This window comes from Pongo abelii, chromosome 6, assembly GCF_028885655.2.
Source record: "Pongo abelii isolate AG06213 chromosome 6, NHGRI_mPonAbe1-v2.0_pri, whole genome shotgun sequence".
NCBI lineage: Eukaryota > Metazoa > Chordata > Mammalia > Primates > Hominidae > Pongo > Pongo abelii.
Genome location: NC_071991.2, coordinates 88,789,382 through 88,806,859, shown reverse-complemented (window position 1 = coordinate 88,806,859; position 17,478 = coordinate 88,789,382). Strand labels below are relative to the sequence as shown.

Sequence of the window (17,478 nt, the reverse complement as noted above, 5' to 3'; positions counted from 1 at the left end):
ATTTCATAAAGTAGTGACTATAAAGATACTAAGAGTTTTAGCCAAAAAAAGCCAATAAATAAATTAAAATGGAACATTAAAACATTAAAGTTATCAAAAAAGAAGGTGGTGAAAAAAGGGATAAACAGAAAACAAACAATAAAATGGTAGACCTAAATCAAACCTTATTAATAGATACGTTAAATATAAATGGCCTAAGCACACCAATTAAAAGAGATTTTTTTGAGTAAAAAAAAGGCTCAATATATACAGAAACCCATTTTGATTATAGTGATAAAGATAGGTTAAAAAGTTAGAAAAAGTTATTCCATGCAGAAAGTAATTGAAAGAAAGTTGGAGTAGATTTAATTATATATCAAAGTAGATTTCAGAACAAAGAAAACTGACAGGGATGAAGTTGGACATTTACATATTAAAAAGCAGATTAATTTGACAAGAAGACAGAACAAAACCAAAGTATGTATGCGGCTGATAATAGAGTCTAAAAAGCAAAAGCTAACAGAACTGAGAGGAGAAAATAGAAAAATCTACATTATACTTAGCAATGTCAGCACTCCTCTCATAATAGTAGGTCAAGTAAACAGAAAATTAGTAAGGGTACAAAAGGTCTTGACAATATTATCAGCCAACTGACATTTATAAAACACTCCAACTTTTTTTTTTTTTTTTTTTTTGAGACAGAGTCCCGCTCTTTCCCCCAGGCTGGAGTGCAGTGGCGCGATCTCAGCTCACTGCAAGCTCCGCCTCCTGGGTTCACACCATTCTCCTGCCTCAGCCTCCCGAGAAGCTGGGACTACAGGTGCCCGCCACCACGCCTGGCTAATTTTTTTGTATTTTTAGTAGAGACGGAGTTTCACAGTGTTAGCCAGGATGGTCTCCATCTCCTGACCTCGTGATCCGCCCGCCTCGGCCTCCCAAAGTGCTGGGATTACAGCGTGAGCCACCGTGCCCAGCCCCCAACTTTTTTTTAAGACAGGATCTCACCCTGTCACCCAGGTTGGAGTGCAGTGGCACAATCATGGCTCACTGCAGCCTCCACATCCCCAGGCTCAAATGATTCTCCCACCTCAGGTTCCTGAGTAGCTGGGACTACAGGTACACACCACTACACCAAGCTAATTTTTTGATTTTTTGTAGAGGCTAGGTCTCACTATGTTGCCCTGGCTGGTCTCGAACTACTGGGCTCAAGCGGTCCTCTCACTTCAGCCTTTCAAAGTGCTGAGATTACAAGTGCGAACCACTGTGCCTGGCCACCCCAACATTTATAATTAACATTTATAAAATACTCCTCAGTGGCAGAATATATATTCTTTTTGAGGGCAAGTGGAACATTAAAAAAGAGATCTTATTCTGAGCCATAAAAGAAACCTTAGCAAATTTAAAAGAATTGAAATCATATAAAGTATGTTCTCTGTAATGGAATGAAACTAGATATCAAGAACAGAAGATATCTGAAAAATCACCAAATGTTTGAAAATGTAAAAATACACTTTTTTAAACAAATTATACTTTAAGTTCTGGGTTACATGTGCAGAACGTGCAGTTTTGTTACATAGGTATACATGTGCCATGGTGGTTTGCTGCACCCATCAAGCTGTCACCTACATTAGGTATTTCTTCTAATGTTATCCCTACCCTAGCCACCCACCCCCAGACAGGCCCCAGTATATGACATTCCCCACCCTGTGTCCATGTGTTCTCATTATTCAACTTCCACTTATGAGTGAGAACATGCAGTGTTTGGTTTTCTGATCTTATAATAGTTTGCTGAGAATGATGGTTTCCAGCTTCATCCATGTCCCTGCAAAGGACATGACCTCATCCCTTTTTGTGGCTGCGTAGTATTCCATGGTGTGTATATGCCACATTTTCTTAATCCAGTCTATCATTGATAGACATTTGGGTTGGTTCCAAGTCTTTGCTAATAATTCTTGGATCAAAGAGGGATTCTCGAGGAAAATTAGTCTTTTGAACTGAATGAAAAGCTAAAATGTGTCGTATCAAAATGTGTAGCATGCAGTTAAAGCAGCACTTAGAAGGAAATTTAAAACATTAAAAACTTACTTAGAAAGAATGGTCTGAAATCAGTAACCTAAGCTTTCACCTTAAGAAACTAAAAAAGAGGCCGGGCACGGTGGCTCATGCCTGTAATCCCAGCACTTAGGGAGGCCAAGGCGAGTGGATCACCTTAGGTCAGGAGTTTAAGGCCAGCCTGGCTAACATGGTGAAACCCCATTTCTACCAAAAATACAAAAAATTAGCCAGGCATGGTGACATGTGCCTGTAATCCCAGCTACTTAGGAGGCTGAGGCAGGAGAATCACTTGAACCTGGGAGACGGAGGGTGCAGTTAGCCGAGATCGCGCCATTGCACTCCAGCTTGGGCAACAAGAGTGAAACTCCATCTCAAAAAAAAAGAAAAGAAAAAAAAAAAAGAAAAACTAAATAAAGAAGAGAAAATTAAACCCAAAACAAGCAAAATGAGGGAAATAATAGATAAAAGCAGAAATCAATGAAATTTAAAAAAAACAATAATTGGTGATATGAAAGGATGATTGCTTGAAATCATTAATACAATTCATAAACTTCTGGTTAGACTGACCAAGAAAATGAGAGAGGATACAAATTTCCAATATCAGGAATGAAAGAGGGCATATGACTACAGACCCTACATTCAAAGGGTAATAAGTTAATTGTGGAGGAAATGGGCCAATTTCTTGAAAGACAAATCCTAACAAAACTCATAAAGAAATAGATAACACAAATAGTCCTATATCTATTAAAGAAGTTTAATCAGTATTTAAAACCTTCCGACAATGAAAACTCCAGGCCGAGATATTTTTGCTGTTGATTACAACCAGCCATTAAGGTAATAATAGTAATCCTATTCAATCCATCTCAGAAAATAGGAGATAACATTTCTCAACTCATTTTATAAGGAAACTATTAGCCTGATACAAAATTAGACAAAATATTACAAGAAAAGGAAACTCTACTCATACTGAGGTATATTGCTGGTTCAGTTCAAGACTAAGTCAATAAAGTAAATATTGCTATAAAGTAAGTCACACAAAATTTTTGGTTTCCCCAGTGCGTACTAAAAGTTGTATTTACACTACACTGTAATCTATTAAGTGCGTAATAGCATTATGTCTAAAAAATGTACATACCTTAATTAAAATACTTTACTGCTAAAAATGCTAACAATCATCTGAGCCTTCAGCAAGTCATTACCTTTTTGCTGGTGGAGGGTCTTGCCTCAATATTGATGGCTGCTGACTGATTGATGTGCTGGTTGCTGAAGGATGGGGTGGATATGACAATGTCTTAAGACAACAATGGGCTGGGCACAGTGGCTTACAGCTATAATCCCAGCACTTGGGAGCCAAGGCAGGAGAATCACTTGAGTTCCAGACCAGTCTGGACAATATAGCAAGACCCCATCTCAACAATAACAATGAAGAGACAGCAGTGAATTTTGCTGCATCCATGGACTCTTCCTTTCACGAAAGGTTTCTCTGTAGCATGCAATGTTATTTGGTAGCGTTCTACCCACGGTAGAACTTCTTTCAAAATTGGAGTCAATACTCTCAAACCCTGCCACTGCTTTATCAACTAAGTTCATTTAATATCTTAAATCTTCTGTTGTTGTCATTTCAATAATTTTCACAGTGTCTTCACCAGGAGTACATTCCATTTCAAGAAACAACTTTCTTTGCTCATCCGTAAGAAGGAACTCCTCATCTGTTCAAGTTTGATCATAAGATTGCAATAATTCAGTCACATCTTCAAGTTCCACTTCCAGTTATCTTGCTATTTCCATGTTATCTGCAGTGACTCCTTCCACCAAAGTCTTGAACCCCTCTAAGTCATCCATGAGAGTTGGAATCAACTTTTTCCAAATTCCTGTTTATGTTGATATTCTGTTAATGTTGATATTTTAACCTCTTCTCATAAATCTCGAATGTTCTTGATGAATCTTTTCCAGAAGATTTTCAATTTACTTTGCCCAGATCCATCAGAAGACTCATTGTCTATGGAAGCTAGAGCCTTAAGAAATATACTTTTTCAATAGTAAGACTTGAGTAAATTACTCCCTGATCCCTGGGCTACAGATTGGATGTTGTGTTAGAAGCCATGAAAACCACATTAATCTCCTGGTACATCTCTGTCATAGTCCTTGGGTGACTAGGTGCATTGTCAGTGAGCAGTAATACTTTGAAAGGAATCTTTTTTCTGAGTAGTGGATCAAAACAATGGGCTTTGAATATTTAGTAAGCCAAACTGTAAACAGAGGAGTTGTCATCCAGGCTTTGTTGCTGCATTTATAGAGCTCAGGCAGAGTAGATTTAGCATAATTCTTAAGTACCCTAGGATTTTTTGGAATGGTAAATAAGCATTGGCTTCAACTTAAAGCCACCAGCTGCATTAGCCCCTAATAAGAGAGTCAGCCTGTCCTTTGAAGCGTTAAAGCCAGGCATGAACTTCTCTTCTTTTACTATGAAAGGTTTAGATGGCATCTTCTTCCAATATAAGGCTGTTAGGTTTACATTGAAAATCTGTTGTTTAGTGTAGCCACCTTCATCAATTATCTTAATTCAGTCTTCTTACCCAGTTACCACAACTTCTCCATCAGCACTTGCTGCTTCACCTTTTTGTTTTATTATTATTATTTTTTTTATGTACAGAGATGGTTTTTTTCTGAAACTTCATGAACCAACCTCTGCTAGCTTCAAATTTTCTTCTGCAGCGTCTTTACCTCTCTAATCCTTCATAGCATTAAAGAGAGGACCTTACTTTGGATTAGGCTTTGGCTTAAGAGAATGTTGTGGCTGCTTTGGTCTTCTATTCAGACCACTCAAACTTCCTTCATATCAGCAATAAGGCTCTTTCACTTCCTTCATGTGTTCACTGGAGTAGTACTTTTAATTTCCTTTGAACTTTTTGTTTGTATTCACCACTTGGCTAACTGGCACAAGAGGCCTAGGTTTTGGCCATCTCAGTTTTTGACATGCCTTCCTCAATAAGGTTAATTGTGTACAGCTTTTGATTTAAAGTGAGATACATGCCACTCTTCACTTAGAGGCCATTATAAGATTATTAATTGGCCTAATCTCAATATTGTTGTGTCTCAAGGGAATAGAGAGACCTGAGGAGAAAGAGAGAGATGGGAAATGGCCGGTAGCTGGAGCATTCAGAACACGCACATTTATCAATTAAGCTTGCCATTTTATACAGGTGTGGTTCATGGCGCCCCAAAATTATTACAATAGTAACATCAAAGATCACTGATCACAGTTCACCATAACAGATACAATAATAATGAAAAAGTTTGAAATACTGTGAGAATTACCAAAACATGACAGGGAGACACAAAGTAAGCACATGCTATTGGAAAAATTGCACCGAAAGACTTGCTGGATGCAAGTCTTGCTGGATGTAACCCTTGCTGGATGCAAGGGTTGACACAAACCTTCAACGTATAAAAAATACCTTCGACGTGTAAAAAAACCTTCAACATGTAAAAAATACAATATCTGCAAAGCACAATAAAGTGAAATACATTAAAACAAGAAATGACTGTACATACCGATACACCTCATGGACACAGACATCAGAATCTTCAATAAATATTGACAGATCAAACTGGAATGCAAGAATGCTTCAGTACTTGAAAATGGATGTATTTCATTTTATTAGCAGACTAAAGAATAAAAATCATAGAATCCTACTAATAGGTGCATAGAAAAGCATTTGACAAAATTCAACTTTAATTCATGTTAAAAAAATCTTTACAGCTAGGTATTAGAAGAAAACTTCTTAAAGGGCATCTACAGAAGTTTACAACAGGGTTTCTCAACATTGATACTGTTGATATTTTGGATGGATAATTCTTCATTACAGATTGGAAAACTCGTTGTTAAGATGTCAGTTCTTTTCATATTGTTCTATAGATTCAATGCAATCTCAAAGTTTTAGAAGGCTTCTTTTGTAGATGTAAAACTTACTCAAATTTATATGGCTAGGCAAAGTAAGTAGAATAGGCAAAATAATTTCATGAAGGAAGAACTAAATTGGAAACTCAAATTATCTGATTTTAAGACTTACTGTTAAGATGCAGTAATCAGTGTGTTATTGGTAAAAGCTTATACATATAGATAAATAGAATAGACCCAGCAATTTGGGAGGCCGAGGCGGGCAGATCATGAGGTCAAGAGATCGAGACCATCCTGGCCAACATGGTGAAATCCCGTCTCTACTAAAAATACAAAAAATTAGTTGGGTATGGTGGCACGTGCCTGTAGTCCCAGCTACACAGGAGACTGAGGCAGGAGGATTGCTTGAACCCAGGAGGCAGAGATTGCAGTGAGTCGAGATCGTGCCACTGCACTCCAGCCTGGCGACACAGTGAGACTCCGTCCCAAAAAAAAAAAAAAAAAAAAAAGAATAGAATAGAGAGTTTGGAAAAAGGTACACATAAATATGCTTGATTCATTTTGCTAATGCAAAGACAATTTAATGGAAAAGTGATAACCTTTAAGAATAATAGGCTAGGATTAATTGAATACCTGTGTGCAAAAAAAAAGTGAACCTTGTTCCTTACCTCACATTTAGCTCAAGGTGGGTTATAGGCGTAAACACAAAATGTAAAAGTATAAAACTCTTAAAAATGTAGAATATCTTTGTTTAATTAGGCAAACAGATTTTAGATATAACAAAAGTATAATCCATAAAACAAAAAAAATTGATAAAGTGGACCTCATCAAAATTAAAAGCTTTTACTCCCTGAAAGACACTGTTAATGATAAGACAAGGCATAGACCAGGAAAAAATATTTGCAAATCACGTGTTTGACAAAGGGATAGTATGCATAATATACAAAGAATTGCTATAAAAATCTTAATAATATGAAAACCAATCCAATTTTAAAATATGCAAAGAGTTGAACAGATATTTCATCAAAGAAGATACACATATGGCAAGTAAACAAATGAAAAGATGTTCAACATCATTACTAATTAGGAAAATGCAAATTCAAACCATATCAGGTAGCACTACACACCTTTATCAAGCTCTTTTGGGGGTGAGGAGCAAATTTGAACTCTTATACCTCGCTCGTGGGAGTACAAAATGGAAGAACCTCTTTGGAAAACAGCTTGTAAGTTTCTTATAATGTTAAATATACTTTTATTTCCCAGTAGTCCCAAATCCCACACTTTTACTAAAGAGAAAGGAAAACATAAGTTCACACAAAAACCTGTTTATAGCAGCTTTATTCAAAACTGTCAAAAACTAGAAACAACCCAAGTATCTTTCATGTGATGCCTGGATAAACTGTTGTATGTTCATACACTGGACAAACTCAGTAATAAAAAGGAAAAAAAATTTCCACACACAACAACATGTATAAATGTCAGATACATTATGGCTAAATGAAAGAAGCAAAACCCTAAAGGTTACATATTATTCCATTTATATGACATTCTAGGAAAGACCAAACTGTAGTATCAGAGAATAGATAAGTGGTACTAGGGATTAAAGGTTACATGACTCCCTCTATTTTTCAAAACTCATAGCAACAGCAAATTTACTATAAAGAATAAATGTATAACTCCCCCAAATTCTATTGCTTCCCATTAAAACATTTTAGAATGGGGAGGATCCCACTTTCTGATTATAATATATAAGATTCTAACTCCTTGATCCTCACTTACTTTAGAAAGCTGGACAATTTGTCACAGAGCACAGTAAAAAGAAGTCCCAAGGAATACTCCTTTACCATCACCCCTCCATATTTTTGTTGGCCAAGTACTACTTCTACTTTTTCTCTGCTTTGGAAATGAATCATAACCTGAGTTCCCTGTTCTTTTTCTGAAACAGTTGCCTTAAATTTGACACTTGATGTATACTTTCTGCTTTTTTTGGCTTCCCTCCACCCACAGTTTTTTCTTCTTACAATTTTTCTATTCTCTGTACCTCATTCATTCTCTTATTCAACAGCAAATTTAGGCCCTGTGCTGGGGGCCCAGGATATGAGATTAATAAGGTATGCTTTCACATGAATCTCAGTCTTGAAAGGTAGAATAAGGACACATTAACAAATAATTGTGTGTACTAATGTCATCAAGTCATAATAGAAGTATATTAACGAGCATGATGTAACACAAAGGAGTAAATCTGTTTCTCTTGGATGGGTGAGGGAAGGCTTTACACAAGAAAGAGGCACGGAAGTACCTCAAATGAAAATTACGATTCTTTAAAATGTCATCTGTGACTGATTATTTATGGACTGATTAGTAGGCCAGATAGATTAAGAAAAATAGAAATTTAGCAGTAAAGTCATCAGAGACAACATTGTAAACTTCAGCTTGGTGACATGAGGATGGGATGTATTAGTGATTTTTGTAAAGTTTACATGGAAAATGACTGATTAAAATGAAAAAGTTAGCCAGGTGCAGTGGCTCATGCCTGTAATCCCAGCACTTTGGGAGCCAAGGCAGGCAGATCACTTGAGCCCCAGGAGTTTGAGACTCACCTGGGTGACATGGTGAAACCCTGCCTCTAGAAAAAAAAAAAAAAGAATTAACTGAGCATGTAGGAGTGCATCTGTAGTCCCAGCTACTTGGGAGGCTAAGGTGGGAGGATCACCTGAGCCCAAGGAGACCAAGGCTGCAGTGAGCCATGATTGTGCCACTCCACTCCAGCCTGGACAACAGAGTGAGACTCTATCTCCAAAAGAAAAAAAAAAAGAAAGAAAAGAAAAAACTGAGTATACCAGACAAGTATAGACTGTCAATTAGAAATGTAGCACTTATTAAAGAAAAAATGATTAAATGTAAGACACTGTTAAATTGCCTATAATTTAATCTGCTAATTATACTTATTATCATTTGGCTTGCTGACTCACATTCAGTTTAGATTTTATATTGATTCTTAATATTTTTTCCAGTTATATTTGTGTACAGCTAATTTTTCCCCCACAAGTTACTGTTCTCTACCCTTATCAGTCTTTTGATTTTTCTTGACTATATCAGGCACATTCTACCACAAGGCACCATTACACTGGCTGTTTCCTGTGTAAGGAGCACACTTCTTCTAGTATCTGAATGGTTAACACCCTCATCCATTTGAAAACTACTCAATGAGGTTTAACCCTTCCACTATATTTTAAATAATAAATCACCTCCCCTCCTTTCAACCTCAAGCACTCCTGACCTCTTTCCCCTGAGTTACATTAAGTCTTAACTTCTAGCATATTATGTTATGAACTTATGATTATTGTTTATTATCTTTCTTCACCTCCACTAAAATGTAAGCTTTACCAGGGCTAAGATCTTCATCTGTTTTGTTCATTGGTGTATCCGAAATCTCTAGAGCAGGGGCTATGATATGACAGAAACTCAGTCGTTATTTGTTGAAAAATTGATGTAAGAGTAATATTTTCTATATTTTTTTCTGATAGGACTTGGATTTGGACTCTTAAAACAAGTTAGAACTCCTGTGACTTGACATTTTAGAATTTTTCTAATCCAATTGAACTGTTATGATACCTAAGCATTGCTCAGGAACTCTGGCTTGAACCTCAAAGCTCTTCCTGACTTAGATGATAAACAGTTACCTCCCCATGAGGCCATCTTTTGAAGTACAGTGTAAACACTGTTAGAAACAATGGATAATCATAAACCTGTTCATTTGGCTTTTGAGTTTTCTTTGTTCATTTTTGAAGATTTTCCAACTTTTGTTGGAAAATCTTGGTTTGAACACAAAATGAGACTTAAATTGTTTCTGTAGTAACATATGAACACAATTCATCCAATAAAATCCCATGTACTCAGGCCAAAACATGATACCAGAGATAAGAAATTGGCTCTTAAGGTCACCAGAGTTTGGCTTTTAGACAATGGGAGAGGCCACTCTGAGAAACACCCTTTTAAGTTGTGTACTTGGAAATTTAGGAAAGCTAAAGCAGATATTGTATCTCAGAAAATCATCATATTCATGTAATTCTCGAAGCATCCAGGGTTATGTATACCTTAGTAAATTTGATTCAGTGTTTTAAATTGCATATGGATAAAAATGAATCTTATATTAATGTTTTATAATACATTTAAGATTTGGGAGAAAATAATAACTACATAGTTTCTAAAAACAGAGAGCTACACATTTTATATATTGTAATATATACATATATACACATAATCTTATTTTAATTTATATTTATTTAGAAGTGAAATTGAATATATTTTCATGGTTTTTTTTTTTTTCATTTTCTGTTCATGACTTTTGCCTGTTTCTTTTGTGGAGAGAGTTTTTAATTACCCTAAAATAGGAAAAAAACTATTTATTATCATGTGGAACTAATTTTTATATAAACCCATTTTGATCAGTAGTGACCTTTTTTCTCCATTGATTAGTCTTCATATGTGATTACTGTTGGTAGTTTGTTATTTTATACTTATTTTTCATTTGAGACTTTATGATTTCTGTTTTGAAACATATGAAATATTTTTCTTATCTTAGTTCTGTAATGTTTTATATTGTTTTGAATGTCTAAAATTTTATAACACAATTCTCATATACTTGGTTACTTACTTCTGTCTGAGTCATATTATTTTAGCACTGTTAATTACTGTGTTTGTTATAGGTATTTCTGGGTGAACAAAATCTTATGTATTTGTATTTATTTATAAGGAAATATAGACAAAATGATCTTTATATTTTATAACCAAACTAGAATTTTCAAGGAATCATTTTCATTCCCCAATTTAAATATTTACTTATTTACAGAATGAGAGATTTATTAGTGGTTTTAAACTTTGGTACGCTGGGGAATTTTTCAGGTTTATTTTACATGAACGTCACTTTCAAAATCTCTTCAAATAAAATAATTCAAAATTTACATTTGGCTTCTGGGGAAGGGGGATTATCACAAAGAAGATGATATTATGAAAAGAGTTAAATAAATTCTACTATTGATAAAATTATCTGAGATATTTTTGAATGTCTTCTTTATAATAAGAGAGTCAAAGAAATGTTTTAGTCTACAATATAATCCAATTTCATGTCTTTAACAGAAATTGATGATCTCTGATGGTAGTTCATGTTTATGTTTATTTATCTGTTTGTAGCCCTTTGAGTTTCAGTCAGAAAATTAATGAGACATTTTCAGTTTGACCTTGTGATTTTTGCAAATTAGCATAGAGCAATTTGCAGTACTTGTAATGAGCAAGTCATACTTTATTTTTAATCATGGAAAATTGCTTTCTCATTAATTTTGCTACATAATTCAACAATTTTGCTTACTTTATTGTGCTAATATTGCTCATCTAAAGAAAGTAAATATTTCTCATTTTATAGAGGGGAAAGATTGCACAATTTAGTGGACTTTGTTCATTTTAGGAGGGTATCATAATAATCCAGTTCCTACATCTTTCTGATGTTCTAATTTCAATGAGTTGTCCTTTTCAAAATCATTTTATGGTATTGTTACCTCTTTTCCTTAAGGTGAACAATATCGCTGCAAGCTGCTTTGCTAGAAGTCTAATGATAAATTCCCATTCTGATGTATTATTTGTTCTAATATATAGCCTAATTAAGAGTTGACTGAAGTATGTTAGAATTTTGAATGCCAGATATTTATGTGTGTTTGCATATACACTGTATTTTTACTTTAAATCTTTGAATTTTTAAATAGCTCTCATAGATTTTTTTTTAATTTAAATTTTTTATAGAGACAGAGTCTCACTGTGTTGCCCAGTCTGATCTCGAACCCCTGAGCTCAAATGATCCTTCTGCTTCCACCTCCTAAAGGGCCAGGAATACAGGTGTAAGCCACTTAGCCTGGGGCTTAGATTTCTTGGTATAAGAACCTGAGATGACCCCATAGTACAGATATAGTTGATATAATTTAAAATATTTTTATTACTCTTATTATCCATAAATTCAAGTACTTTAATTTGATGAAGGGTATTTTCATTAATAGTTGTCACTGCTTAATTGATTGCCATTGTTCATGTGATCTATATTTTTATTTTATTAAAATTTTTTTACATTGTCTTTTCTTAAAGTTATGACTTTTAAACTTCAAAAGATTTGCACTTGATAAACTTCAAAAGATTTGCACAATTTAGGTATTCCGTATTTTAAAAATTATTAAATCAATGAACAAATACTTTGTTTCTAAGATGTTAATACCTACCACCTACCTGTAAATGGCATTTTAAAGCAGTGTTTTTAAAGCTTAAGAAAAGTTATATATAGTACTACATTTTAACTTCAGAACCTGTTAAGAGATGAAAAATGCTGTATAAAAGTCTCATTGTTAGCTGAATTACAGTACTGTAGCATTTTTAACTGTTGCTTCACTGAAAAATTTTCCTTGCATATAAATACAAAGTGGAAGATTTTAAGCAACTCGCCTTAACAATATTAGTAATAGAATATGTTCTATATGATACTGCCAATTTATAGACAAGACTTGTGAAAAATCTGAAGTATTATCTGATCACTTATAATTAGTTTTATTTGTTTTACAAATGGTAATCCATTTACAGACCATTTTATCTAGGAGTCTTTTCCATAATCCATCTTGGTACATTTATATAAAGATGTCTACCTGCAACTTTATTAGAAAAAAATATATATGCAGAGAGAGAGAAAAAAATAGAATAAATATAGCAAAAACTAAAGTTTTACTTTTTGCATAAGTGTTAAAATTCATCGATTATATCAATCACGATAGTGATTCAATGATCAAAGAAATGGAAATGAATAGAAAACAAAGTTGGAACATGGCTGACATGAAAAATATAGAAGAATAAATATCATATTCATGAATTAGAAACATATTCAGTCTTATCAAGGAAAATTTATTTGTTTAAAACAGTGGCCAATAGTCTTTTCTGTGTGAGGGCTAATTTCAATATTAATAAAATTATGAATCAATTATTTGATATTGAAAAGTACATACTTTTTGGGTCAGGAAATGCTGTCTGTCTTCAGTATTCAGTATAGAAGCATTCTCCTACTGCATATCCATCTCGGAGTTGATTCTACCTTTGCCTGAAATTTCAGAAACTTACTCCTGAAATAACTATATGGTATAATTATACTGTTGTAGTTGAATGCATTTTGTTCTTGAGCAAAATGCTTTCTGAACCTGGTTTCTTTGGTCTTGTCTCAACTATTTTTATAAGCTACATGTTAAATACTGTTTCACTTTCTTTTAACATTATATATTTTATAACAAAAGGTTTTGTTTCCATCTCAAATAAGAACCCCTTCTACAAACAAGCCCTGGGCCACTTTGAAATAATGTGAGCTTTATAAAGACACATGAACACGTATGTTTATAGCGGCACTATTCACAATAGCAAAGACTTGGAACCAACCCAAATGTCCAACAATGATAGACTGGATTAAGAAAATGTGGCACATAGACACCATGGAATACTATGCAGCCATAAAAAATGATGAGTTCATGTCCTTTGTAGGGACATGGATGAAACTGGAAACCATCATTCTCAGCAAACTATCGCAAGGACAAAAAACCAAACACCGCATGTTCTCACTCACAGATGGGAATTGAACAATGAGAACACATGGACACAGGAAGGGGAACATCACACTCTGGGGACTGTTGTGGGGTGGGGGGAGGGGGGAGGGATAGCATTAGGAGATTTACCTAATGTTAAATGAGGAGTTAATGGGTGCAGCACACCAACATGTCTCATGTATACATATGTAACTAGCCTGCACATTGTGCACATGTACCCTAAAACTTAAAGTATAATAATAATAAAATTTTTAAAAAAATAAAAAATAAAAAAAATAAAAAAAAAAAAAAAAAGAAATAATGTGAGCTTTGTCATACACTTGTTTATTTAAAGAGCAGCACTTCTACTTCCTAAGGATTTACATTTTATATAAAAAATATTTATATTCCTTCCCATTACATGTTTCACTACCTCATGTTTTTCCCCCTTCCTTCTGGGGTTGTCAGTGAGAACTCTAACCAACCAGGAAAACCAACTGACTAATTATCCTCCATCAGTCAGGTCCTGCCTATCTCCTAAGGAGTAGGTCAGCTTGCAGTGACAGAGAAAACCGATTGCTGGGTCTTGGCAGCCTTGTCTCTGGGCCTGCCTTTTCTCATCTGTAAAATGAGAGTTGTTGAAATTTGACTACAGATAACTTGGAATATAGTGGATTGTTGTTTGATCTAGATATTTCTGGTTGCTTTTAACTTGTCTAGAATGGTTTAATCATATTAAATTATTAAAGCAATTACATCATACAAATAAGTGAAAAATTTAAGAAAATTTTCCCATGGTCTTTCACAGCCAAAATGAAAATCAGGGCACAGAGGCTAGCATACTAACAGCTTTTTAAAAAAAAATAACAAACATAATCTAGGCCAGGCATGGTGGCTCACAACTGTAATCCCAATGCTTTGGGAGACCATGGCAGAATAATCCATTGAGCCCAGGAGTTTGAGACCAGCCTGGGCAACATAGCAAGATCTGGTCTCTACAAAAAGAAACATAAAAACATTAGTTGAGCCTGTAGTCTTAGCTACTCACAAGGCGAAGGCAGGAGGATCGCTTGAGCCCAAGAATTTAAGGTTGCAGCGAGCTACGAATGCATCACTGAGCTCCAGCCAGGGTGACAAAGTGAGAACCTGTCTCTTAAAAAATCAAACACAAAAACCCTATAAATTGAGTTTTGTGATATTTTCAGTAATTGTTTCCCACCTTATATGAGGGATTGGTTAAGAAATGCCATAAATCTGGTCATGATATGCTTATTTGGTGCATTTTTTGTAGTAAAATTTCTTTAAGTCAGATTTTCATGGAAATTGTTTTACTTTGATAAGTTTTTAGATCTATAAATCACGAGTAATATAGAGAACTTTGTTTTAGGACAGAGATAGTAAATGTGGTTTAAATATTAGGAATTGATGTTATTTGCAATGAAAAGCATTCTCTTCTGATTTACATTTCAATGTTGAGAAATTTCATTTTTGTTTGTTGTAGTTATAGCAAGAACATTATGTTCTAATATGAGCTTTAATTAGCGTACCAAGTTATAGATCCTTTTGGATATGTTTTTCCAAATTTAATATTTGTTTAAAATGTTACGGAAGTAAGAGGATACAGTGAATGGCAGATGCATAGATGTGGCACAACTGTATGTATCTCCTTTCATTTTTCATGTCACATTACTAGCTGTATGTGTTTGTCTTTTATTGGTTTTATAAAGGATCTAAGTGTTTGGAAAGGTGTGGGACCATGTACTATTGGAGATTTCAGTGTTTGACTATGAGAGAAGGAAATGTTATTTTTTGGGAATGTTATTTCAGAAATTTGGGTTTGGAGTTTTCCCATATTGTTATACTAGCAATTTCCAAAAAATATAGCAGAAATTTCTAGTACTTTTCCAGTTGGTGGTTGTTAAACAAGAGTTGGAAGCTGTAACAAATAAAACAGTGTTTTTGATAGAGTAGGCATTTAGTCAACATTGGTTTAACTGACCAACATTTTATATAATATCTAAGTGCTGCTCTCTACAGGGAAGAAAACATAAAAGTTTTAACAGTTCTTAGGCAAAAAAATGAATGGCTACATTTCAAAATATATTTATAACTTTTAGAAATGTTAACATTAAAAAAAGTGTATTTATTTTTAAACTTGGAAATTTTCTAAGCCATATAGTTCCAAAGTGAGTGATTTTTTTCCTAACCAATCTTATAAGTTCTGAGGTGCATGGCCAGCAAGTTCAGTCAAGCTGTTGCTCTTCTTTGAGGTCTATTATACTCATCGTTTATTATATCTGAGAAAGAATGATGGAGGTAAAAGTAAACAGGAAACAATTTCTGCTCACATATTTCTATGACTTACAGACACCTTAGCCTCTCCAATACAATAAGCTACAAGGAACTAGCTTCATTTACTTACCAAGTGTAGCTCATATTTATCTTAACAGAGTTCATTTATTTAGTAGGTAAAAGTAGTGTTTACTGCTTCAAAATTATATGTAGCCATCTTAGTTGGGCTATTCAGTTTGGAACTGTAAACATGATGGCAGGTTTCTTAAATATCTGTGTGTTGTTGTTGTTATTTTTTTTTTAAGAGATTTCCCCAAGTTGCAGATGGCTGGCTCATCTCCAAATACCTCTTCAAGGTACTCTATGCTGGTGATGTCTCCCGCCACTGAGCTGCACGGGAGCATGGAATTGACTTTCGGGGGAGGGCTGTATCAGTTAAGTGATCTTTTTTAGTACATTGCATGGGTTTTGTAAAGCCTTCTTTTTTGTGTTTTTGTTTTTTTAAATCCAGAGAGCACAAGTATGCTTATGATAATTTTAAAGTTAAAATCTTGTAAATCCACACAGTATAATAACCTATTTACTTTTTAAGTGCTGTATAATCATAAATATTACATGTGAAGTAGGAGCTCAGGGAAGCTGTATGAATATTCCAGTCTCAGTAAAACATAGATGTGGCACTGTAAACAATAACTGCTTTTTCATTCTTGAACCATTAGTGGGAATGTATTTCTTAAGTTTCCTTTCTCCCAGGTAGAATGCATACCTTTCTTTACTTATTCAAACCTTTTTTTTAATTGAGTTTCTGCTATATGCAAAACACTGCTGGACCTCTGTACTTAATGATCTAGCTTTCTATATTTTTTGCTTAGAAAAGCAATATAGTCATTATTTTTAAATAGTAGAACAAAAGGGAAAAAGTAAAAAACAAATGTCATTGCCTTAATTCTAATTCCCACAATTAATCCTTTCAAGCAACTTTATCTTTTATGTTCTCTACCTATAGTCTTAATCACTACTGACACACATTATACTTGATTTCTTCAGGGGTACACATTAATGTGTAGCTCTCTGTGTGGACTTCAGCCGTCATGTACGATTTCATTCCACCAGTACTTTAAGCCTTATGTTAATAATGCTGGTGGAAGGAAAAAGACAAAACGTTTGTTCTCCATTTCAGAGAGAGTAAAATTACTGGGATAAAAAAGCCTATTAAATTGATTCAATATTCAGATTTTTGCTGAACCTGGTCATCTTAATCTTTTTGTTTTGGAAAATTAAGAGTTGATTAATTGTTATGGTATAGACACATACTTTAGATATTTGTATATGTTTGTGATAAATTCCTTACTAGTGAACTAGACATTACATTGTCAATACCAAAGGATAATAGTTACATTTTACAGATGAGTAACTGATTCTTAGTGCCTAAATGATGATATACTTGAAATGTCCTGTAAGTAGCATGTAGAACTAGCAATGTAAGTACAATTGAGTATCTAATGTAGATTCTGACTTCCTCAGATTCAATTTAAAGTGTAACTAATTATTTTTAAGTGTTTATACTTGTTTTATTTTTTAGGACATTAATTTGAGATTTTAGTTAGACAATGGATCAGTGTCATAATTTTACCTTCAAAGCTGGATGGTCTA

The 17,478-nt window shown here is 34.2% G+C and overlaps 1 protein-coding gene across 7 annotated transcripts in view; it reads left to right on the top strand.

Moving 5' to 3' along the window:
* The window catches only part of RUNDC3B (RUN domain containing 3B), a 214,674-nt gene that overhangs the window by 49,998 nt on the left and 147,198 nt on the right, over positions 1–17,478 (top strand). For 3 of the 7 annotated variants that reach the window (XM_054559119.2, XM_054559117.2, XM_009243044.4), the window contains exon 3: positions 16,131–16,181. In XM_054559119.2, coding sequence (XP_054415094.1) covers positions 16,131–16,181 — 51 coding nt within the window. 7 annotated transcript variants of the gene reach the window in all.